General features: G+C 36.4%; 1 protein-coding gene across 1 annotated transcript in view; it reads left to right on the top strand.

Moving 5' to 3' along the window:
• The first annotated feature begins 1,874 nt into the window (after positions 1 to 1,874).
• The window catches only part of ryr3 (ryanodine receptor 3), a 78,278-nt gene continuing 54,329 nt past the window's right edge, over positions 1,875 to 25,823 (top strand). Inside the window, 13 exon segments of the mRNA XM_046836555.1 lie at positions 1,875 to 1,998; positions 11,314 to 11,433; positions 12,560 to 12,664; positions 17,720 to 17,794; positions 18,119 to 18,197; positions 18,553 to 18,665; positions 18,778 to 18,877; positions 19,039 to 19,132; positions 19,275 to 19,349; positions 21,572 to 21,728; positions 22,280 to 22,444; positions 23,212 to 23,333; positions 24,315 to 24,495. Of these exon segments, the coding sequence (XP_046692511.1) occupies positions 1,951 to 1,998; positions 11,314 to 11,433; positions 12,560 to 12,664; positions 17,720 to 17,794; positions 18,119 to 18,197; positions 18,553 to 18,665; positions 18,778 to 18,877; positions 19,039 to 19,132; positions 19,275 to 19,349; positions 21,572 to 21,728; positions 22,280 to 22,444; positions 23,212 to 23,333; positions 24,315 to 24,495 (1,434 nt within the window). The 5' untranslated portion in view covers positions 1,875 to 1,950.

Genomic DNA, 25,823 nt, shown 5'->3' with positions numbered 1-25,823 from the left:
AAACTGGTATTTATTTATTACACTACTAATGTTAGGAAAAAGGGAAAATGTAATTTTTTTATAATAACAGTATGCATCGATTTGCAAAAATCCATATTTCATTCACAATAAAAAATAAACAAAAAAGTTTATTTGGGGGCAAGAAAGGCTGGAAAAGTAAGTGTACAAACAGCTGGAAGGAACATTTTGCAATTAATTAGATTAATTGGCAACTGGTCAGTAACATGATTGGGTATAAAAAGAACATCCTAGAAAGGCAGAGTCTCTCAGAAGTAAAGATAGAAAGAGTTTTACCACTCTGCAAAAAACGTATCCAATATTGGATTACTGTGAGCTTTAGGCCCTCAGGCAGCACTGCACTAAAAACAGGCATGTTTCTGTAATAGAAATCACTGCATGGGCTCAGAAACACCTCCAGAAATCACTGTCTGTGAACACAATTCACCTTGTCGTCCACAAATGCAGGTTAAAGCGCAAAGAAGCCATATGTGAACCTGAACCTGGAATGCCCCCGTCCTCTCTGGGCCAAAGCTTGTTCAAAATAGAGTGAGGCAGAGGGGAAAACTGTTCTGTGGAACGAATTGGAATTCAAAACTTTTAACTTTTTGGAAACATGCATGCCTGCTTCTCCTGACTGAAGTGGAGAGGGACAATCTGGCTTGAGCTCTCAGTTCAATCTTTGATGGTATAGTTGTGCATTAGGGCATATGGAGTGGGCTGCTTGCACATCTGGAGGGCGGCATCAATTCTAAAAGGTATTTACAGGTTTTAAATGGGATGACATTCTTCATCCAAAACTCCAGCAACTGGTGTCCTCAGTTCCCATATGTACTGTATACATTTTTTTGGAATTGATATTGTAAATGCAATTAGTGACTTTTACCATCAATGTTGAGCAAGACTCATTTTGATTATGTTGATAATCAAAGTGATTACACATTTCCCTTTGTGGCTATTGTATTTCATTTTCAGCACAAATGAAATTGAATTCTAAAATACAAATTTTCTCCTAAAATATTCCAGAGTTCATATTTCAGTGTAGAACTCATGTAACCAAGAAAAATGTCAGATTCCCACCCCCACTGTTGAAATTGTAATGGAAAAGAAATTTCCATCAGAAGAATACAGAATAACTTGGCTGCAAAAAATGCACGCATTGTGCTTGCAGTTACCAAATACATCAAAGTCATGTTTAAAAGTTATTTTCATGCCATTCTATTGAGTAAAATTATTTTGAATCATCCCCCAAAAAAATCAGTTATTTCTTTAGGATGTTCCTGTCATCTGCTTGGTAATTGACATGTCAAGGGGCCACTATGAATACGAGTCAAGTGCAATTCTTGTGTTGTAAACAATGGCTCCAATTTACCACCAGATGGCATCGTTGCTTATAGAATGGTCATGCAGCAGTTCTCTGGACCAGGCTGCATTAATACGTGTGTATTGTAACATGGCATATGATAATAATAAATATGAATAATAATAATAAATCTTTGCATTACTAGGTGCACGCAGGTGAGCTCAGAAAAGCGTTGTTACATGTGTACATGTGTGAAATTGCATTTAATTTGATTTAGTAGTAGCCAGTAGGATGGAGGGAAATAAAGCTATTCATACGGCTTTGCCATTATTGTGCTGTATATGTATGGGTAGTTCTACATCCTGTTCTACATATTAAGAGCTTATACCCCACATATCTAACACCTTTTTTTTTTATCTGCATCCAACCTGTTAGTAAATGAGCTGGGTTTATGCGAGTGGCAGTATGAAGGCATGGCTAGGAAGAGACAGACAGGAGCTTTGGTGTGTCTTTACTGGTCAGTGTGAGTGCCAGTCTGTGGTGGCACTGCCTGCTCTTCCCTATATGGCTCTGAATGGAGCTGTGCGCACATATCGCGCTGTCAGCGGTGCGTTTCTCAGTCTACAGCGCCAGGCTCTGCCACTACAGCCATGGCTGAGGGGGGAGAAGGGGAAGATGAAATCCAGTTCTTGCGAACTGTAAGTACAGAAACGCGGTTCGGCATAATCGAGTCGATATCGGGTTTTACTGATTTTTTTTTAAAACGTGTCAGAAAACCCAGAAAGCCGCTCCGCGCAAAAGCTAGCAGATGTGAGTGGTCGAGAGCGATATTCGCCGGCTGGGCTGATTGTGCATGCGTGTTTCTAGCAGTAATGTGCTATTAAGGTCGGAATTAAGGTTTATTATAAGCGGACGCGGGTGCGAGGTGAACGCGCTCGTGACGCACCTGCTGTTAAAGGTTTGTAGATGCGATTGTGGGATGATGACTGAGTGTGTTGCATGCACACGAAAAAAAAACTTAATAAGACTTGCTTTTAGGGCTTGTTGATTCTTTTTCTTTTTTTTAAAGTGGCTCAATTAATCACATTTTATGCTTTGCATTTCAGACAGTTCACTAAATCACCTTAAATCCATTCCCTGCTGAATTTGAAATACTGTGTGTTTTGTTTGCATAAGCATAAATGTTTGACAAGTTCTAGTTCACTGAAGGCATTTTCTATTTTGGTTGTTCGACGGAGATTAATGCCATTGGATGCAGTTTTCTCAGTAATCGATATGAGGCAGAGAGCTGCTCTGGTTAGAATGACACTTGTCGCTTGGTACCTATAAAAAATGCTGATATTTCCATTCAAATATCGTTCATATTCGTCCAGCTGTTGTTGGTGATATGACACACCAGTCTCACCCAGCTAGTACCTCTGTATATGGTAGTGTAGTTAAAAAAAGGCAGCTACTGTATGCTTAAGTCTGATTTCTGTGTTGAAACCTCTTGGATCTCCTTTGTAACGTCTGTCATTGTACAGCTACTGTGCAGTAAATAAATGTAATGTGCTGTGATTTGAAAATATTTACACACAATATTTCAGCTGACTGAGATTCCTTTGGGTTAATAATTGTCACCTCTAAATATTTGACATGCTTGAACTACTGTAACCCACAACACACACATTCCATGTATCAGTGGCATGCTAACAATGTGATGACAGTGAATATTGTGATATAATTCCTGAGTGAATGATGGGGAACTATAGTGGACATTGAACAACAAGGTCATGGGCAATCTATGTTTGATTGGTTGAGTGGAGGATTTCTTGCATATGCATCCTAGAGGGAAATAAGTAAGCTGCTATGACACTGTAATGTATTTTCTGAAAAGGACTTTTTTGAAACAAATATATAACTTACTAAAGTGAATATCTGTAGAGCTACAGTATTTTCTCTCAAAGCATGCAGTTCTACAGATGTTGTATTTATCGCTTGTATTAAATATTTATCGCTTACAGAAAGTTAGCTTGTGCATTTAAGATATGCACACATGCTTTGTGGCTGATTGTCAGCTACATCACCTGCACAATATTTCACAATGTTGTGTTAAAAATTTCGAACAGATTGTCGGAAGATCCTGCATGAGGCAGGTGTGCACGGTTTCTCCATGCTGTTAAGGTGTTAAGGTGGGAAAATTGGCAGTGAAGGGTATATAATGTCAACATGGAAATACTTGAAGGGTATGAGCAGTACGACTATTTAGACGAGTGTATAATACATCACATATGTCTCTACATTTTGTGAATTGAAGACAAAATATTCTCTCGAGTTGGTAAATGGCACTGATTTGCGCTATATCAAACACTGACCATTGGGACCATTGGGTTCTATAAGCAATCTGACCTGGAGGTTTAAGAATTTCTTTTAGTATTTTGTGTTTATTTGTTTTTATAAATTGTGGCGTGAAAAAAAAAAAGAAATAAAAGAAAACTTTGATTAATTTGGGTGTGGCAGGTCCTTATCACCTGTGCTTGATCTCAGCTCTAATAAACTTTATCGGTAAAAGAGTTTGTGGAAGAGTTTGTGGCATTACCAGTAGAGTACCGCTGAACTTATTTGGAGTTTGTGTTGTTTTGGTAGCCCTGTACATTCTGCCAGAAGACTTGGGGTTTAAATTTAGCCTCCTCTCCACCACACACACCCATAGTTTTCTGGCATCTGCCCACACACAGGTCATTGCATCAGCTAACTTAGTTAAACTGGCTGCCCACAAAACCTTTAAACTAAACCAAGTGCTAATGTGAAAAATCCTTTAATAAAAATTGGAGTAGCCATTTGTGTTTCCATATTTATTAATACACATCCATCACAGTTTGTATTCAGCATATTGTATATTTCTCTTTTAGAAAGGTTTTACGGAGTTGACAGAATATAGGCCAATAATCCACAACATTGTCCTATTAAATATAGAATATTTTAGCCTCAAAAACTAATAATAGTTAAACAGAATTTGCCATAATAATAATAATAATAATAATAATAATAATAATAGATAAATATTGCAATGAGTAACACAACAAAATGACATTTGACCTAATATACATAATGCATCTTAATATAGTTTAATGTACTGTAAATAAATGTTTTCTGATTTTTTAAAATAAAGTATTCTATAAATGCATGCAGGGTGCCAAATTAATTAATTAATAATAATAAAAAAATCGCCTCCATAATTCTTTGAGAGGTTTTTCTTTTCTTCCGGGCTGCTCTTAATAGATGTAAATGATAAACCAGGCACACTGTTTCTATTTTCTGTTTGCTCTAGTCCCTTTGCAGCCAAAGGTGATCATTTTTCATGCCCCAGGATGGCTTATTCTAAATCTACTATACATATGCACTCTCAGATGACTTAGACTTTGTGCTGAGTATTTTTGATGTGACATGAAACTGTCTTGATGACTCTTGCTAAAGTATTTAAGATTGGTACCTGAAGTGGAGACAAGCAAAATGACAGATTCATTCTAGAGCTATTCCTGCTTGTCAGTGTGTAGTGGACACTGCAGCTGTCCACTTACAAACAGACAAGATCCTGACTGAAGATATGGTGAAATGTGGCTTTGACTTTGATTAGAGACGCCCAGGTAAAGCTACAGGGCCAGTGATGAAAGCCTACAAAACATGAGCAGACTGTGTCATTGTGTCACGTGATTCAATGTTCCCCAGGGATCTGACCTTTTCCGGCTGCATGTGTTGATTTTTAGTTTCCTTCGCATTGATTAAAACCAGATTCTGACATCACTAGCTTGGTGTGATCGCTGCCATGGGTTTGGTCCTAAAGGTTTTGGAGCCATCTGTGCTAAAGGACAAAATGTCTTTGGCTATCCATCCGCTTCATTATTGAGCAATCAATGTTGAAGCTTTTTTTTCCATTAATTTGATGAACACAATAATAAAATGAGATCTATATTTAGCTATTAACTCATTATAGGATGTTCCAAAAATATATTTTCATTATTTATATCCTTTTTTGGAGAAATACAGCTACATTCTTTATTAGTGTAAGTGTAAGTGTAAGTGTATTTTAAGCTTTTGATTCAGTGCTGCTTTATATAGAAATAAATCTCTAAATACATTTCTGTGTATGCAAAGGGTTAATGTGCCAGATATCTGTGTTGACATAATAACTGGGCACACCAGGCATTTTACCAATGGACCATTGTCATTTCTGCAGACCTGCAACCTTGCAGTTTCCTGTCAAAACAATCATACCCTAGCACAATACTGAAATACAATTTAATTCATCTGAAATTAATTATTAATTGTTTTGTTTATAAGAAAAACCCTTACAAATGTAAACTGTGCTTGGATTTACAGTTAATAAAAATGATCAGGAAGCATAGTGGTATAGGGTGTAGTGTTGCTGTCTCACAGCTCCAGGGTTCCTGGTTTAATTCTGAGCTTAGATTACTGCTTATGTGGAGTTTTAATGGTTTCCTTTGGTTTCCCCATTTTAGGTCTCCTACCTTTAAAAACATACTGGTAGGTAGACTGGCTAAAAAAGAAACTTTACCTAGTTAAGAATGTGTAAAGGAATATGCATGTACATGGAGCCCCATGATGGACTGGCATCCTGTGATAAAACCCTTACCAAAGATAAATAAATAAACAATAATGATCTCATCTTCAAGTCATAAATCTATGCCCTGGCTCTAATTTTGAGATACTGCTAAATATTTTTCATTTATCTGGAGCCTTTCCTGGCAACACTGGATGTGAGGGAGGAATCCATGTACACACACATCACACACATAAAAGCAATTAAGCAAAGCCACTTCACCTACTGATATTCTTTTGGGGGGTGGGAAGAAAACCAGATAACCTGGAGGAGAACCATGCAAACATGAGAACACATGAAACTCCATACTGACAGTAACCCGAGCTCAGGATCGACTCCAAGACCCTTGATCTGTGAGGCGACATCATTACCCGCTGCACATAACATCACACCTTTCTAAATATCTTGATTAACTGAAGCAGGTCTGAACAGCTTATAGTCAGTATAGCTGTTATGTTTTTAAACTTAGTATTGTCTACATTTCTTACAATAAAAGGCTATAAACCTATTTGCGTAATACCTTCAGATAAAAGAACGTGTGCAGTCATATTCCTGTAGTAAACACTGTTCCATGCATGCTGATTGGGATTGCTCGGTTCGGCAAGAGTTCCTAATAGAAAACAAAAACGTCCATTTCTATTTTTTCCCTGCTTTTGTCTGGCACATCCATTTTTCAGTGTTGATGGAGGTCGCTCAGCCGTGCCTGCGAGCCATTTTTCTTATTTCATGATGCGGATTTACAGCAATATGCATGGAAAGTAAGTCTGGCAAAATCTAATTTGTAATCCTGTTGGGCTGGTGAACCTCTGCGGTCTTATCATCTTCACACAGTTTCAAGACAGCTGTGTCTATATTAAAATTTTACAATATGGCTTTCAGTGTGTCATTCACAGTGTGGAGATTAAAATCTCCTCATTTGCATGGCTGACCATATTAGCGTAATGGCTTCTTGAACTAATTGTCCTCTTTATAACAACTCTAGATGGTTTGCAGTTTAAGATGTTTACGGATCTTATCAGTAAGCTGATTGATTTCAGCTTGTAGTTGATAGCGTTGACTGTAAAAAGAAAATGCACTGTGTTATGGAAGTGGTAGCTCAGTGGTTAAGGTGCTGAGTTACTGATCAGAAGGTCAGGGGTTCGAGCCTGGGTATCGCCAAGCTGCCACTCTTGGGCCCTTGAGCAAGGCCCTTAACCCTCTGTGCTCCAGGGGCACTGTATCACAGCTGACCCTGTGCTCTGAACAGTATGTGTGAAGAATGACTCTCACTGTGCTGTGATGAATAAAGGCTCTTCTCCTTTATTTAATGTATATGAAAAGAGATGTGTTGTTTTTGAGGGTTATTCTCAAGAACCCTTCAATTCTTTGTTGGTCTCTTGATTTTTTCCCCCCACCCAGGGCAGAGTGCTTTTATTCACAACATGTGGGAAGACTGCAGTAAACAGAGGTGGCAGGCATTTAAGATGCATGTAGTCAGCTATCTCATGAATCTGTCAGACACAGGAGTGGGAGCAGTCTGACCAGTGTCATGCACTGGATGGTGGAAAATATGAGTTATTTTCAGAGTAGAAAATCAGAGGAATTTATTATTTCCTTGGTATCATCTCTTATCCTGTGAATTAGCTGACATCTTTAACAAAATACTTTCAATCCAAAACAGAAGCAAAACAAACAGTTTTAGGTTAAAACTAAATGTTAAACATATAAAAATGTCAAGCACAAATATTATGCTCAAACATGTTTGATCAGGTATTGGTAGTATTTTCATGTCTTGGGCAGTGTCTCTTCACATGTCATACTGTAATGTGGCAAAGCAAGCTAAAAACCTCTAATGTGATACCACCTCTTATCACCTTGCTTGACATTTATGAGCCTATTCAATCTTAGATGACACATTTAAATCCTGCAGGGGGTCTTGTAAGTTATGTCCCGAACAAATATACACTGCCATTTGTCCAAATCATTTTTTGTTGTTGTTTAACCTTTTGCGTTTTTGGATATGTACATACCATATGTGTGAAAATAGCACACTTGAGGCAGATTTAGTGTATTCACCTTTTCTCAAGTTCATGTCAGTGACAGGGTCTGGGTGGTGACTTGTGAGCTTGCTTCGTACAGCAGCACATCAGGAGCTCTCGGGTTACGGCCTCTCGAGGCATGGGCGCACCTGCTCATGTCCTTAAAGACATACTCTGAGGTTGGAGGGAGGAAGGAAAGGGGTGGGGGTTGAGGAGACCACAGTCTCTCAGTCACACCTGCTTTTTAAACCCACAGGCATGATGCTGGGAATGTTACAAGAGCTAGGACTGAGTAACAGCATGATTGCTTGGAGTGGCATAGAGTCTCACTGGCTGTAGATCTAAGGGAATTAAAGACAGCAGCCTGGGGTCACCCTTAGGATGGACCTCCCCCCTTCCCTGGCACCTTACACACACCCCTCCCCATGGCCCTATACATAGACTGTGATGCTGACTCTCAGCTCTCTAGCAGATGGCTCTGCCGCTGTCCCCTGGATCACTTTGCCGCAGATTCACCAGATTCCTTGGCTCAAGGTCCATTTAAGCAAGGAGATAGGGGGCTGGAAGTCCCTTCTAGCGGTGAACCACTGTAGCAGTGTTTTGATCATTACAATTTTGGCCTTACTAGGACATGCAATAGTCTGTGTTTGTTATATAAACAATATAATATTTTACTTTGTATACATAATCACATGGTATATATAGCAAAGCTGAGATTCTTGATTTATAGCAATTAAATGATTTTAGTATTTAAAATTTTTATAAACCACCATAGCTAGCAAGCTTTCTACAGTACACGGATAAATGTAACAGAAACAAAGCGATCAACACTTTTATGGATATAACACTTTTCTAAGAGTATGCCTGGTCAAATCTCAGAACTGTACAGTGTACTGAAGGCAACTAATGATTTGTCAGGGGATTCCCACAAGGCTAAAATGGAGGCAGAGATAACGATATTGAATGTTCACAAAGGTTTTAAGATGCTTTATACGTGTAAAATCTTTCATACACTTAAAAATAAACACTTGTTTCAATATGCATTTCTGATGGATTAATTTCATATCCTGCTGAGTATGGAAAATTATACATGCATAAGATGTATTCATTGCCAGAATGGCTTTGAAAAGCTTTGCAAATATAGTTAATTATGTGTGCTCTACAAGAATACGCTAATTCAGTTTTTTGCAGCATCATTGATTATATGTTACTCATCACAAGATTCTCTTAAGTTCAGAGTTTTTGATCAACCATAAGCTATTTTGAGCATTTAACTGCTGAATTATAGCAATAATCATTTGATTAACCAGGCATAAAATTAGCTAGAGAATAGTTGCAGTCAAATGCACAAATGTAATCAGTGTGAGAAACAGTTCTCACATTGCGCTTTATGTGTGTCTTTATGTATAAATTTATCCATTAGCTGATTTTGGCTTCTGGGCTCAAAACCATAATTACTTTGGGATACACTAATTGAGACTACTATGCTGCTAAAAGCAGAAATACATTTAAATGAAGAAATACTTTCGGTGAAAAGTTATCCATGCACCTGTTTTTACATGAACAATTGTACATAAGTACTCAATCTGGAGCCATGGGCTCATTAAATCCATAGTTTCCTTGTTTTTGATTGGTGTAACTCATTTGACTCAAGGTTTGAGGAGTTGTGCATACTGGGCTGCTTTTGTGCTCATTATAAATGTAGAGTGGGATATTCAAGTAGCCTCTGACTTTCACCCTTTCTGCTTGTGCCTCCTTTCAAAATTTGAGTCAGCAGAACTGAATGATTTTTGTTTCTGGACGATTTTGTGTAAACTCTATAAAGTACTATACATCGGAATCTTTATAGACCAGCAGTTTCTGCAAAAATCATAACAGCCTGTTTAGCAAAAAAAACCCATACCATAGAAAAAGCTTCAGATAATTCTATTTCCAACCTTCATTAATCTGATTGATGGTACGTTACCAGAATCTTGCGACAAAATGTAACCATTAATTTGCACTGATGCCACTATATTGGCTGACTGGATAATAGCATGAATGAGAATGTTTGCTCTGGCAAAATGCAGCACTAATGATTAACCTAAAAAGATTGAATCTTTGCAAAAATTCAAAGAAACGTTTTGTGGCTCTAAATATTCGTTTTGGAACCTTCTTTGTCTGTCCTTATCTCATGATGATAGCAAAGGCGTATCTCATTTTGAAGGCTGAATTTTAATTGAAACCGCTCTAAGGTTGTGCTTAATGTATGGGTATTACTCTGATAGTACAGAGCCATAGCGACCATCAGCTCAGATTAATGAGCTTGAATGTACTGGCATTAAAGAGCACAGCCAAGCAGGAAAAACCACTGAGACCAAAATCAATAACCCCTCTTGAGTGAAATCGCACTATAGGCTGTAGTGATGGAGTCACTGTTGAGATCCATCAGATGATTCCTCTTCCTCTGTGAGATGCTCAAAGGAATTTTTACAAGACACTGCAAATTCTGGCAGCACTGTAGTTATATGTGCCGTATAGCACTGTGATATTTGCTTTTTATTCTATCGCTCTTATTGGCTTTAGCAACAAGAAAATATATGGCTGATTCCAGGATTTGAGTGGCATGTTCTTCATTAATTATTTATTTTATATTATTTTCTGTTATGTTAGATAACAATATATTATCTATAATCTTCACAACATTGTTTTACATTTAACGTTACACAATATAATTGAAAACATTTAATAGATTTTTTACAGGTTTTATTAAGGTTTTAATTGAATATTGATGTGAAGGATACACTACTCATCACAAATGTTGCTCAATCATGAAGCCTCAGTTAATTTAGCCTCTGATGTCCACAGTTCTCTTAATAAAACATTGTAATTAATAATAAAACAAATAATGAATTTAATTCATATTATTTATATAAATAAAAGACTCTGGACAATTTGATGTCATCTTTAGAAGTAATGTGGAGATTGTATTTTGTAGATTTACAGATTCTTGATTGTATATACAATATTGCTGTTTTGTGTTTACATTGTCAGTGCTGGCAAAATAGATTCTTCTTTAATAGTTTGTAAGGTTTTTGTATGCATTTTGAGTATTTGTTTAGAAATACAATGCATTGCATTGATTCAGTGCTTGGTTATTTTTACATCACGTTTAAGCTTAAAGTTTAAATTGGACATATATTTAATTATCTATAACTTATTGCGGTTTATTATTGCAAATATTAAATACTATGCAATTTGGTACATGCCGTTTTATCATATGATATGATTTGTTATGTACTATTCAGTTTGTGATCCTTTGGAATCTGACATCCCTAACTAATTACATTTTCAAAGTTTTGCCTTTTAGATTGTTTGAACTTACCAGTTCTTCCACCTGTGTTCCTCTTTGGCAGGATGATGAAGTGGTGCTCCAGTGTGTTGCTGCTATTCAGAAGGAGAATCGTAAATTTTGCCTGTCTGCAGAGGGACTTGGAAATCGACTTTGCTACCTCGAGCCCACCTCAGAAGCTAAGGTATGTTTGGCAAAATTCAGGCGGTTGATTAAAATTATCATAATAATAATAAAAAGACGCAAAGTCTTTTTATTTTTTCCTCTATAAGGCTAATAATAACCTGTGAATGATTATTTAGTGAATAATAAAATAAATCTTTTAATAAGATTGTTAATTCTGTATTTACTTTTATATTAGAAATAAAATTAATCTTTTGTTGTTGATCAGTTGTATTTTTCTTGTACTGTGATTGGGTTAAGGGTTAAAGTGTTAACTTGTTTTTCTTCGTTGAATATATCAGAGTAATGGGAAGAAGTGTGTGTGGTAGAGAACCATGGCAACACCAACACATCTGAACCTCTTGCACCTTTTTAGCATCTAGAAATGCGAGAACAGAAGATAGGAGTTCATTTGCATAGCTATTTATAAATGCACTATGTTTAGCATTTTATAAAAAGGGGTAATTTTACTGTACTTGGATTTTAAAAAATATATAGTTATACAGTCATATTTATGACACTGGCATACATGTGTACATGCTCTTTGGCCCACAGGCCTGGATCAATTGAAGCTTCGAAATGAGTACAAACTAAAGCATTAAAGTTAATCACCTCAGTTAATTAGGTAACATACAAGTACTTCAAGTTCTCAGTTATGATCTGCTAAGGTGGCCTCATACTCCGTTTAATGTAATTAGTCACACTGACTGGAATTAGTACCTTTATAAATATATTCTTTTATGCGATAAAATTTAGTTTATTATTCAGTTATTAATTTTTAAAGCATTACTCACAATCTTCTATAAATTATTCAGTCCATATAATCAAACCAATAGGAAATATGTGTAGAAGAGTAGATGAGTAGGAAGTGTATCCCTGGACACTGCTGAGATTAATATGTATTATTAATTTGGGAATAGAAGAAAATCGGTACGCACAATTAAATCTATACTAGCCAAAAAAGACCTTGAATGGAATTGTTGAAGCACATTGTAATCATCTTAGCTATTATTCTAAAACAGAGATGTCTAATTGCGTCTTTTGTGCTGTTGAATCCAATTTGAATTTCATTTCCAGCTATCTGTAATGTACAAGTTAAATACTATGACCTTGTACCTCTCAATCTGTGCTTCTCGCTCTCTTTGCAGTATGTTCCTCCTGACCTGTGCATCTGTAACTTTGTGCTGGAGCAGTCTCTCTCTGTACGAGCCCTGCAGGAGATGCTGGCTAACATAGGCCAAAATGGGGAAGGTGTAAGTCACCATATGTCACCTCAGTCTCTGTTAAAGCCATATGTAAAGAGAATGTATTATGTAACAAAATGAACATAATGAATATAATACTGCCAGAGTTCTGTATCCAGTAAAAAACACTGTGATGTCTACAATTAAAAAACAGAAATATGACATACTCATGTATTTTGACTGGAGGTCAGTGGGAGCTGTGGTGGCACAAATTTGTTATGTAATCATTTAAAGCCCAAATTGCATTTAAAAATGTTTTGCTATGAGACACCCTATTTAACATTTCCAATAAAAAATATTAAACAAACATGCTAGTAAACTGAGAAAATGACAAATAAAAGTACAAGTTTTCTCCTCCTGATATAAACTCCCAGAACATCATATTCTGAGGAATATTCATTTAATATTCCTCACGGTGTTTCTAGTTGGCCAGTAGCTTTCAAAAGGAATAATGCACAATTGTGGTTATTTTTCACTGATTAATATATTCAAACTTGTAATCCCTCTCTGTAGTTATGCCTTTGGCTGTTCTTTTCAAAATATATTTCTGCTCAGTTAGGCTTCATAATGATGCCTAATCATGCATTAAAATACATTGTTCATATCTGTTATAATACCACTGAGCCCAACTCAGTCTAGCAGTATCGATTACTGTTACAGTATATGAATTTCATGTAAAGATATTATATATCTGGTTTCTAAAAAGTATTGAAATGGCAATGCCAAGTCAGGTTTTTTATATGCAATTTTTGAGATCAAAAGATAGATCAGAATTTTAGCTTTTATTTCCTTATATTGCACATAGATTTGTTAAGCCATTTATAGCCTGGTACCTGTTTTTGGAAACCACTCAGTTTTTATGTGAGTGAAAGATTGGTACAGTAAATATTCCAAGTAAGTATTTGTTTGCATATCCGCCAAAATATTTTATTCTGAAAGTTAAAATTTTCACTAATCAGGTATTACATCTTTAAATCTCAAACCAAAATATCTCCAGTGTTAAAAAAAAGATCCATACTTTTTTAAGGGATTGTATTTTGATGTAACAGTTAACTGTTCACTGACAGGTTAATGACAGTAACAGGAATTTTAAATGATTAAAACTGCTTTATGTGCTGTCATCTGGCAGCACCAGCTCATGTGATTTACATGCTGTAGTTGCATTAAAGAGATCACACCAATATCATTTCAGCTGTAGTGCTACTTGCTTGTTTATGGCTACGGGTAAGTGATTACTCTTCATGATATATATTTAGCACTGACTACCAGTTAAGTCTTCTGAAACACACATCATTACTACTAATGCTCATGAGGCATTCATTTTGTAAATCTTTTTGGAGCAGTGTTTAATTCTTAGAAGGTGTAAAAATGATAGGAATCACCATATTACAAGTTCCAAGCAAGATCGTGAGTAGTCTCCATGCACCATACTGTACATCCATACATGATTACCAGCAGTTCTTTTCACTAACAATGCAAGTAAGGTACTTACTGTCATAAAGAACCCACTGCTGGTTATGATGGTATTGTACCTCACATTAGCTTTTTATTGAAATCAAATCCGATGAACTACCAGAATGGCTTGTTATGCAATGATGCTGTATTTGTGCTTTTGCAGCATATTCACAAAATATATTCCTATTAAATAGTCTTTTATTTCATTTTATTTTGTATTTTTAAATGCATCTGTTTGTATAAAAATTTTAAAATATTGTTTCTGCACCCAAAATATGGTCTATGTGGTCTATGTACAAATATAGGTATATTGAGCATTATGGCAATTCTGTCCAGCAGTCTCAATGAGTAACATTTCATACTAAAGTTTCAAGCCTAAAACCTGAAAGACATCGAAAGAAAGCTGATATTTTGGCTGAAGATGAGTGACAAATTAAAGGAAAAACCAACATATTGGGTCTTACTATGACTTAATACAGTATGATGTTGGGGCACCTTGAGCCACTAAAACAGTGTATCATGGTATAGATTATATGACTGCTGTTTCTCTGTAACTGCACTGGTAGGATGCCACATTTCTCCACAAGATGTCACCTAAGTTGGTGCTGCACAACATGCCACCCCAAATGATGTATAGGTTAAAAATCCAATGGTTACTAGTTATTATTAAGTCAGTGAAGTGGTAGTGTATGTAAACAAGCTTTTTTTGTTTAAAGTGAGGTGTCTGATTCACATACATGCATAAGTCTCAGATCTTATGAATGTACATAATCTGACAGTGGATTTGGCATAAATGAAGTAGTGTTTCAAGCCATTTAGAGCGTGTTAAAGCTCTTTACATGGGGGGGCAGAACAAGTTTAGCGAGCAATAATACAAGAAAAGTGCACCTACACCTTGATTCTAGCTAACAGTTTTTCCTTTAAGATGTCACTTGTAGGCTTAATATGTGTTAACATTGGTTTAAATTGGGAATAATGGAAATAATGGCTCTTTTGACTGCATCATCACAAATCCAGTCTTATCTTTGACTATCAAAACGGTTAATGCATTATTATTTTTATTAACTGTACATCTGTATTTTTTGTTCAACATGGCTAGATTCCTGATCATGAGCGATGGGTATGTTATATCTACAGTTCATTCCCCATTTCGACAATATGCACGAAGGCTAATTGAAAACAATAAACAAAAACAAAACAACTAACCTTCATGTGGTCCAGAACTGTCTCACCAAATAGCACTCGCTAAATCAGCAACAATGAATACTCAAATAGATATATTTTGTTATTAGTATTTGTTAGAATCACAGATAGTTTGTTAAGACTTTAACCAAACTAATAATTGACAAGTCCAGTTATTTTCAGAGCACCAACACTCTCGTTTTACAGAAAAACAAAAAATAAAAAGGCAATTTTATACAGGTTGGAAAAGGGCAATTGTAAAAGATCGGGCACAAATGTAAATTGTCTAAAGCTAATTTTGATATAATGATGGTCTAGCAGTAAAGAATCAATCTGCTGTAGTTTTTTATCCAAGCGAAGTGCTCTTGCTACAGTGTATTTTTGCATGAAGTAATAAAAAAAAAATACATGGATTAACCTGCACCATGGCCCTTAGGGTTTTTACGTGCAGTACATGATAAGCAAGTTATTCTAAAACAAGAGTGTTGGGTTTCTTTTTCAGTTGTTTTGCTTCAGTTCTGTGCAGCTCATCTGCTAACACTACTATTTATAAGACAGCAAAATATATTAGATTTTCACAAGACAAACCTTAAAAGGAAAATAACCAATAACTCACAATAACAATACAAACACCTGCACTATAGCATAGTCAACACTGGACATATAAGTCATGTTGCTAAGGAATACTGGAATATTCCAAGAAATAATTGCAAGACTTTGTATTAAAATGTTCTAAATTAGATGTTGTAATCTAACATCTTCCTTCTCAGCTGAAATATGAACCAGTCAAATTTCACTGGTACCAAAGAAGAGGAAATGTTCTGGAATGTTGATTCCAGAGTGAACATGTCTTAACACAAATCAACACAATTATTATTTTTTTTTATTAAGCACACACAACTTCTCTATATACAATTTTTGAGTACTGGATTAATTTATTTTTACATAACTCTTCTTTCATTCTTTCTTTCTTTCATAACAGGTGTTTAAGTGATTTGAAATCTGCACTAGAACTCATATTTGGTTTTTCTGTTATTTTTAATTTTCCAGTTTACCCTTACTGAAAAGTCATACACAATTCACCTGTGAATAATAACATGTGACACGTAGAAATGTATTTATACACAGTTTCCCATGTGGTGCATATTTTATTTTGCACTTTCACACATCCTTTATTTGTCAAGGTGATATCTAATTTAACAAGCTATTACACAATTTATTTTATTTGACATGACCCCCGAAAACGAATCAGTTATTTAATGTTTATGTAATTGATTTTATTACATATACTATATATATTTTTTTTTCCAGAATTCATACATTTTGCACATGTAATTTTTATACACAACTAATTTTTGTATATCGTTTCACATTATTTTTACAGGATTATTTAAGATTAAATATTTCAAATTTTTATAATTTATTACATAATATTTATAAGATGTTTTTATTGTAACAAATATTTAATAAGTAATGATCATTTCGTTTTTTTCACTTTTTTATTTATTACATAATACTATATAATCACATTTTTCACATATGCTCCTTGCAATGCTTATACAGTTAGGCATTTCATCACATGTGCAATGTATGTGATTTTCCTGTAAGGGTTTGCGATTGAAATTAATGTCTCAAGTAGAATTTTCTTTATGTGGGCTTTTAATAGCAAGATATCAGACTGACCAGCAGCCAAAGGTCTCACAGCCCCATGCCATGTGTCAGCCAAGAAATATGTAGCACAGCCTTGAAATAACAGCTGGGAGTGTTAACTCAGTTTCTTTACTCCATTTTGTTTTTAATCTAAAAGAAAGATACACATTTATATGTCTTGGGTTGCTTTATGCAACAGCTTCTATTTTGAAATCAGTTTATGGTGTAATTTTGGTATTATCAGTACATTATAAAATGTTTTGGTAAACAAAATCATTTTTCTCCTAATGCTTACAGAGGTTTATAAGACGGGTAAGTAGGTTTATAGCTTATAGTAAGTTGTGCTGTTGTCAAAGTAGTATGGTATAAATTCAAATAATAATATATCACAATATATAACAATATATATTTGTTAAATTGTTATGAATTCATTGTGCATTTTTAAGAGCTGATTTCTTCCCTTTACATTTCCTCATCTACGGTACAACGAAATTTTTTCCTGTTCAATCAAATGAACAAGAAATTTCCCTCTAACACTGCAACTGAGTTCCCAGCATGTGCTCAGTTCAGTGTGTTCAAAAAAATGGTTCATAATTTTAAAGTGACAAAAGATGCTCTTTTCTCTTGTCCCACTTTTTTTGAGAGATCACTTGCTGTGAAAATAGTAACTTTCCATTGCCAGTATTAACACAGTTGCATCTTGTTAATTCACTCTCTCCCTCTCTCTTTCTCTCTCTCTTCCCCCCTCTCTTTTTCTCTCCCTCTCTCTCTCCACAGGCAGGACAGGGGGGTGGACATCGGACACTGCTGTATGGTCACGCCATCCTACTGAGACATTCATTTAGTGGAATGGTGAGAATGTGTAACACCGATTAAAGACACTGAGGGGAGGATTAGCCCCCTGTTGCAACCATCAAACTTTAGCAATAAATAAATTATACATATAGGCTAATAAAATGCAAGAACAAAAGATCTGATCATAGTCAGTTTAACTATGAGTAATGTAATGAACATTGTTGTAAATAAGTTTATATGCAGGATTTGAGCAGATTTTTATGTTGTCATCATTTCGGTGGATTTGACATGTCTGTGCTTTAGCATCGCTAGTAACTCTTGTTGTTCTTTGAGGTGCAGATGTTGTTACATAACTTTCTGCCTTGATTATTCCCCTAACAGTATTTAGCCTGTCTGAAGACATCAAGGTCTCTGACAGACAAGCTATCATTTGATGTAGGATTACAGGAAGACTCAACAGGTATTTCAGATTTAATTATAGAAGAGTTTTCAACATTTATTTTGCTATTTCGTGATCACTGCTGAAAAGTTTTCTATCCTTAGTGACATTTGGACAGAAGTAACTTCATTCATCATTTCAAAGTCCTGCTCTCAGATACTTGCTCTCAACACTTGAACACTGACACTTTACTATTTTTATATATTGAGAACGTCAGATGTGCTTATTTGAGAAGGCCACCACTGGAAGACGCCCCATATGTGAAATGTTGTTATGTTTTTCGAAATGCCTTTCACTTGGCTGATGTCAAAAGTTGGATTTAATCATAATATACTACTACATATTAAGATGCATTTGTTGGTTTTCTTTCTAAAAGGCGAGGCCTGTTGGTGGACCATTCATCCAGCCTCAAAACAGAGGTCAGAGGGTGAAAAGGTTCGCATTGGTGATGACCTCATTTTGGTCAGTGTGTCCTCAGAGAGATTTCTGGTGAGAATCAATACACACACACACACACACACACACACACACACACACACACACACACACACTCCCGCACACACACACTACATAAAATACTTCAGCCTGTATTTTTTTGCAGCATCTGTCCATCTCCAATGGAAACATACAAGTGGATGCTTCTTTCATGCAAACACTGTGGAATGTGCAGCCTACCTGCTCTGGCAGCAATGTAGCAGTGGGTCAGTGTATTTCTCATATTAAAGAACAATATGTTTTCCTAACCAGGCTGCATTCATAAAGAAATTATTTTGACTGATGTAGTGTTAGAAACACAACTCTTTATTTATACAAAAATTCTATACACATTGTTGGAAGAATGAGCTCAAATTGTGTTCTTTAGGATATTTACTGGGGGGTCATGTGATGCGCCTGTTCCATGGACATGATGAGAGCCTTACTATACCAGGAGCGGATCAGTCCGCTGAGCAGCAGAGGTGTGACATGCTACCTGAACTGTTTGGATTTAAAATAATGCCATTTAATGTAGCACATTGTGTATGATTCATGAGTACTTGCAATTATGCTTTTGTGTTTGAATAAGACATTTCAGACTCTGAATGCAGTGTATTTCTACAGGCTGGTGAACTATGAGACTGGAAAATCAGGGTCCAGGGCCAGGTCCCTTTGGAGGGTAGAGCCACTTCGGATCAGGTGACTGAAAACACACAGACAAAGACACAGACACACACAGACACACAGACACAGACACACACACACACACACACACACACACACACACACACACACACACACCTCTTTACTTTATTTTCACTGTGAGCGCATTCTCCTAATCTTTACCTTAATCGCATTAACCAAAGAAAAGCTTCAGATTTTTTTCCATTCTTTAACACAAAGCATCAGGTTTCTTTGGACCAAACATATATCCCCCCAAGGTCAAAACTGTCAAAACTGTCAACTTCCCCCAGTGATGATCAAATTTTAAATGACCTACACATCTAAAATTTAATCTACCTCTAAGCTGTCTTTTCCAATTTTGCATGAACATTCAGTTCAGTAAGCATGGGCCTCTGAGAATGACTCTTAGCCAATAAAACATACAGTGATTCTGTAACTCATGCCTAAATTGGGCACTTGATGCCAACTGTTAATTAGAGAGAGCTCAATTATTTCTTTTAAGAATGTATTAAATTCAGAACAATAGTAATAATGATTTGTCTAGCAGATGGCGCAGTGGAGCAGCCGAATAGTTGGCAAAATTCCTGATCCTAAACATGGTTAATTGTTCAACCAGTTGCTGATTTTTAGATTTTTGGAAGTAAAATAATTGTCATGTCATTGACACCTCCCCTTTTAAATTGTGTAAGGTTTATGTCACCCAGTATGCCCAGGCTCACCGAAACTAAATATACAACATTTTAAAAATGAACCAAGTTCTGCAACTGTTTAGAAAGAAATCAGCATCAACAGCGTAGATCCAACCAGCCTTATGTCAGCTGTCCATGCTGATGGTAGTTACAGTATGTAATGGTTCGGGGAATGTTTTTTTGGAACACATTAGGCCTTTTATTACCAATCTAGGGTTTTTTGCTATGTTCAAATCTGTGTATTGTTGCTGACAATGTGCATCCTTTTATGACCACAATTTACCCATCTTCTAATTGCTACTTCCAGCTTGATAATGCACTGTGTCACAAAGCACAAATCATCTCAAACTAGTCCCTTAACAGAGCAAGTACAGTCAGTGTCCACCCAAGTCAACAGATCTGGTTTTATCTTCAGAATGTAGTACAATGAAAAATTAAGAGATGCAGTATTATGTTAAATTTGAAAAATCTGTAGCATTTGTGTAATGCAATCATGACAACATAGACCAGAATTCATAAGAATGTTTCCAAGACTCTGTAAAATCCATGCAAATAATAATTGAGGCTGTTCTGAGAGCAACTATGTATTAGTACAGTGGAAACGGTTATGTCGATGTCCTAGGGGGTTGCCAAAATGCATCGAGATAACCGGTGATCGAGATAAACGAAAATCAATATGGCGGCAATATATTAACGTGCTTGAAATTTCTTTATGTACATGATGTGCGTTAATAAATGCACGTGTTTTTAAAGGGGTTTTTACACAACAGCGTTGCCGCGATTTGTTTGATGAAGGCATGCTATAAAAATACATACAGTACATGTTTGTTAACTGTCAGGAATCCACCTGCCGCGCCCCCTTCAGCGTGTCAGGTGCTTTCTCGGCCGCTTTCTCTGAAGCTCCCGGCTTCAATCGCGCACATATGGTGCTCGTTTATCATCATCACCAGCTCCTATTTAAACTTCCACACTCTCACTGTCCGTTATTGTTGGTATATGTTGGTTCACGGCGGTCGTTGTTATCGCTTATGTGTATCCCGGTACTTGTCTTCCCACTGGCTTTTCTTCCCAAAGCGCACCGTGGATTCCCCCCGATCCTGCCGGTGTTCATTCTATGCTCATCCCACGTTCCATGCCGCCAAGCGCGGGTTTCGCCTCCGTTTATGGCATAACATTTAAAACAAAAGGCATATGTGCACTAACTAACAGCAGAGATTCACCAGTATACAATACAACACCTGTAGCATTGGTAAGGTTTGATTTTTCCGCCACTTTCGCGAGTTCTTCTGCGGCTGCACCGAGATAACTGACGTTAAATGGCAAATTTTTCCCCCCTTGTGCTCGAGATATCAGGGTTCGGCGACATTAAAAAATGCTAAGACAAAGCGAGAATTTGGCGGTTCCACTTCAAAAACGTCGATTTAATAGGGTTGTCGAGGTAACCGAGGTCGAGATAAGTGGGCTCCACTGTATAACAAATAAAGTGGATAAATATGAATAATATGATAATTAGAGAATTTTTGTTTGGGCCACTTTTATGTCACACAGCTGGAGCGGGAGCCATATTAGGTGGGGTCAGCCCTTCCGCCTACGTCATCTCTCCTCTGGTCATTATCTGGGTCAGACAGAAGACCGGGGTCTGGTGCTAGTGGACAGAGAGAAGTCTGATACCACTGCCACAGCATTTTGCTTCAGGCCAAGCAAGGTTTGATTCATTTGTTATAATTGCATATCAGTTCAGGATGGGTTTTATAACTCATGTCACCTGCTGTGATCGACCATTTTCAAAATGGGTGATAGCAGTAACTTACATGGTGCAGTGCCGGTGATTTACTGCTCTCTCTCTCTCTCTCTCTCTCTCTCTCTCTCTCTCTCTCTCTCTCTCTAGCTCACACACACACACACACACACACACACACACACACACATTCCTGGCATGGAATTGCTACACTGCCAGTTTTCACTTATTAATCCCAAACACTGAATTCATCATTATTATAGACACCAATTAGTCATGCCTTTGCTGTAACAAGCTGTTATGCAGGAAGGTCATCGGCCTGCCTTTCGCTATCTTTGAATTATTCATTCTCAACAGCATTTGCATTTACTTTTGCACTTACAAATTGCTGTCTATTTAATTTAATTTTTTAAATATTTTTGTCAGTCATTGCAAGCTCTCCAGAGGAGGGATGAAGATGGAGTGCACTATCAACTGACTGTAAAAATTGTTTTATTTCTTTTGTCCTTCCTTTGCAGGAGAAAGTGGAATCTGGTCCAAAGCGGGACATTGATGGTATGGGGGTGGCAGAGATCAAGTATGGTGATTCAGTCTGCTTCATCATGCATGTGGCGACAGGGTTGTGGCTGTCCTACCAGGCACCGGATGCAAAATCCTCTCGCCTTGGGCCACTCAAAAGAAGGGTGAGGAAATAAAAGGGGATTTAGATGTTGTGAAAATTAAAACACCATGCACCATACCCTGTAGGTTTATGAAGTCAAGAATGGATTATGAACCTACATTGACACTGTTATATTACACAGGTTTAAATAACTGCATCTGTGTATGCCCAAGCCATAACCTGAGCTTGGATTAGAAGGCTTATCAACATGTGCATTCGTAACTGTTGTAGACTCTGGTTGCACACCATGCTTCAGATGTGATAATGCTGTCAGCATAGCGACACTGGATTTTGTGAAAGTGGATTAGGCATTCTGACTCAAAGTTTGCTTTCTCAGCACTGTGGCATTCTTGATTCTGGGACAAAGTCCAGAAAAAAACATTGCCATCTCCAAGAATATATTAAACAATTATCTGTCTCATAAACATCAAAGCTTACTAGAGCATGGGTGCTGAACTTTGTTTCGGAGGGCTGTCATAGATTGGTCATTTTTTAGCTTGAACCTGAGTGAAGAAGGGCACCCATGCATGTAAATTTAACTGTCTAATTATTATAAACACATGTTATGATGCCAGTCTTAGGCTAGATTTCAAGCCAATGCTCAGGAGCTGGTAACACTTTCATAAAGCTTGGACTTACTACTGATGTTGGATGTTTGGAATTATTATACTGAATTATACTGTGTTCAGAAAAAATATACTCTTTATGACGGTGAATAAAGAAATACTCAAACATGCTATTAGTCTGATACTGTAAATAGGATTGTGAGCAAGTGTGTCTTGTATGCAGGCTTTCCTTTATCCAGAGGGCCATATGGATGATGGGCTGATTCTGCAGCTCTGCCAGCATGAGGAGTCCAGAGCAGCTCGCATCATTCGCAACACCACACTTCTCTTTACCCAGTTTATCAGGTACTTCTTGTTGTAACTGACTGGTGTACACAGGTAGCAGGATTCAGATGTGTTATTTGGACTGTATTTGTTTTTTTTTATATATATAATTGTTAACAGAAAGTCTTTCAGCAGTATTTTTCTAATATGCTTGTTTTCCTTCAACAATAATAAAAATCCTGTATAGTGTATGATCAAAGATATGCGGACACCCTTAGTTATTGAGTTCAGGCATTTTAGACACACCCATTACTTACAAGTGCCATACAGAGCCCTTAGACAAACATCGGCAGTAGGATGGTGAAATTGTGAGCTGGATGGGTGTAAAGCATGCTGCCATTGTACTCTGGAGCATTGGAAGCGTGTTATCTGAAGTGATAAATCATGCTTTGCTACCCTGTAACCCAATGGATTAAGCTGATTTTGGCACATGCCAGTAGAGCACTTCTGGAATGTAAAATGCCAAAAGTAAAATTTGGTGAAAGAAGAATAATGCCCTTCGTGGTTTTTCAGGGTTTGGTCTCCTTGATTCTACTGAAGGGTAAATTATACAGCATACAAACTCTTTTTAAACAATTGTATGCTTTCATTTATGGCAACAATTTGTGTTTGTCCCTTCTCTGTACTTGCAGGATCGTACTCCTGTTCACATTGCACAGCAATTGCTATACAGGCCTTCTCTCCAGACAACAGTGCCAAAAATAAATTCTTTTAACAGAATGGGCACAAATTCTCACAGACACACTTCAAAATCTAGTACTAGCTTTTCCCGAATAAAGGAGACTGTTATAGATGCATAGGTGGGCCAACTTCAAAGTAATGCTAATAATGGTTTAAAAAGGGTGTCCAAGTTCAAATAGGTGTGATGTTCAGGTGTCTAAATACACTTTTAGCTATATACAGTAGTGTAGAAAATATTTTAGTAAGTATGGTAAATACATTTTGACTTGACAGAAACAGAGGTGGAAAATGAAGTTTTGTTCTCTTGTTGTTTGGTGTCAGAGGGCTGGATGAATTGAAGGGTGAGAATGCTTCAGGGGTGAGTCTGCCGGTGGGAGAGGTACTACAGACCCTAAACGACCTCATCACTTACTTCCAACAGCCTGATTCAGAGCTGGAGCATGAGGAGAAGCAGAGGCAACTCCGCTCACTTATCAAACGCCAGGACCTTTTTAAAGAGGAGGTAAATTCAGTGAGAGAAAAGCACAAGCCAATATTCGCTATGTGTGTTTTTATAATCAAATAGTGTTTTTCAACCTTGTCACATCTGTAGATAATATTATATATATATATATATATATATATATATATATATATATATATATATATATATATATATATATATTATATTATATATGGTTATTAAGTGGTACCATCCCCAATAATCTTATATTAGTATTTTTAGGCTGTCTGTATGGAACCATCCCTAGCAGGATTGAGTGGTTTCCAACTGACGAGAACTAAATCCAGAAGTTTTTTAGTAAACTAATTTAAACCAGGGCAAAGACTGGCCTTTATTTGAAATTCATAAGTCGCTTGTGCCAGAATGAAAGTAAAAACCTACTTCTATTCATAGCTGCATTTGTTCCTGTTTAGAAGATATTATCTGTTCAATCAAAGTAATGATTTTGAAATTGACAATGCAAGAGTTTTCCAAGTATTCCGTCTAAGATAAATGATTGCCTCTTTGGAAGGAATGAAGATACTTGTTAAATTATGCGGAAATAAGTAAAACAGTTAAGTAGAACATATCTTTAGAAAATAAATATTAAATGTAAAACACACACACACACACACACACACACACACACACACGCTTACATACACATCTGTATTATGGGATCTAAAAAATGTAAACTAGTTAAAGTAATTTTTCCTTTTATTTAATCAATTAAATTGAATTAAATTGAACTTTGTATTGCATTAATTTGATTTATTCTGTTTTATTTGTATAAAATAAAACTGAGGTACATACTGAACTGTGAATTTAGTCTACCATTACACCCCTTATACTAATATATATATATATATATATATATATATATATATATATATATATATATATATATATATATACAGTGCCCTCCACAATTATTGGCACCCCTGTTTAAGATGTGGTCGTGGACTTCAAAAAATTCTCCTTTTTTTTAAAACAACATAGAACCCAAATGCAAAAAAAGAGAAAAATCCAACCTTTCATTTAAGTACATAACTTTGGTGGTAAAAAAAATCATACATTTAGAAAAAAAAAACTTGAAATCATGTGTCCCACAATTATTGGCACCTAACAATTCCTCTGAAAATGTAATTGTTTTTTTTTTAATATATTTTTCTGTAGTTGCTAAGGTTGGTCAGGGTATCTAGGGACTTTTAATTAGTAATTCATGATTTCCTGTTTCCCTGGGGTATAAATATGACGTGACACAGAGGCCTAATTCTCTTACCCATTTGTCAACATGGCAAAGACAAGAGAACACACCATTCAAGTAAGGCAGATGTGTCGACCTTCAT

The sequence above is a fragment of the Silurus meridionalis genome, chromosome 23 (genome assembly GCF_014805685.1).
Source record: "Silurus meridionalis isolate SWU-2019-XX chromosome 23, ASM1480568v1, whole genome shotgun sequence".
Taxonomy (NCBI): domain Eukaryota; kingdom Metazoa; phylum Chordata; class Actinopteri; order Siluriformes; family Siluridae; genus Silurus; species Silurus meridionalis.
This window is presented reverse-complemented; position numbering and strand designations above follow the sequence as displayed.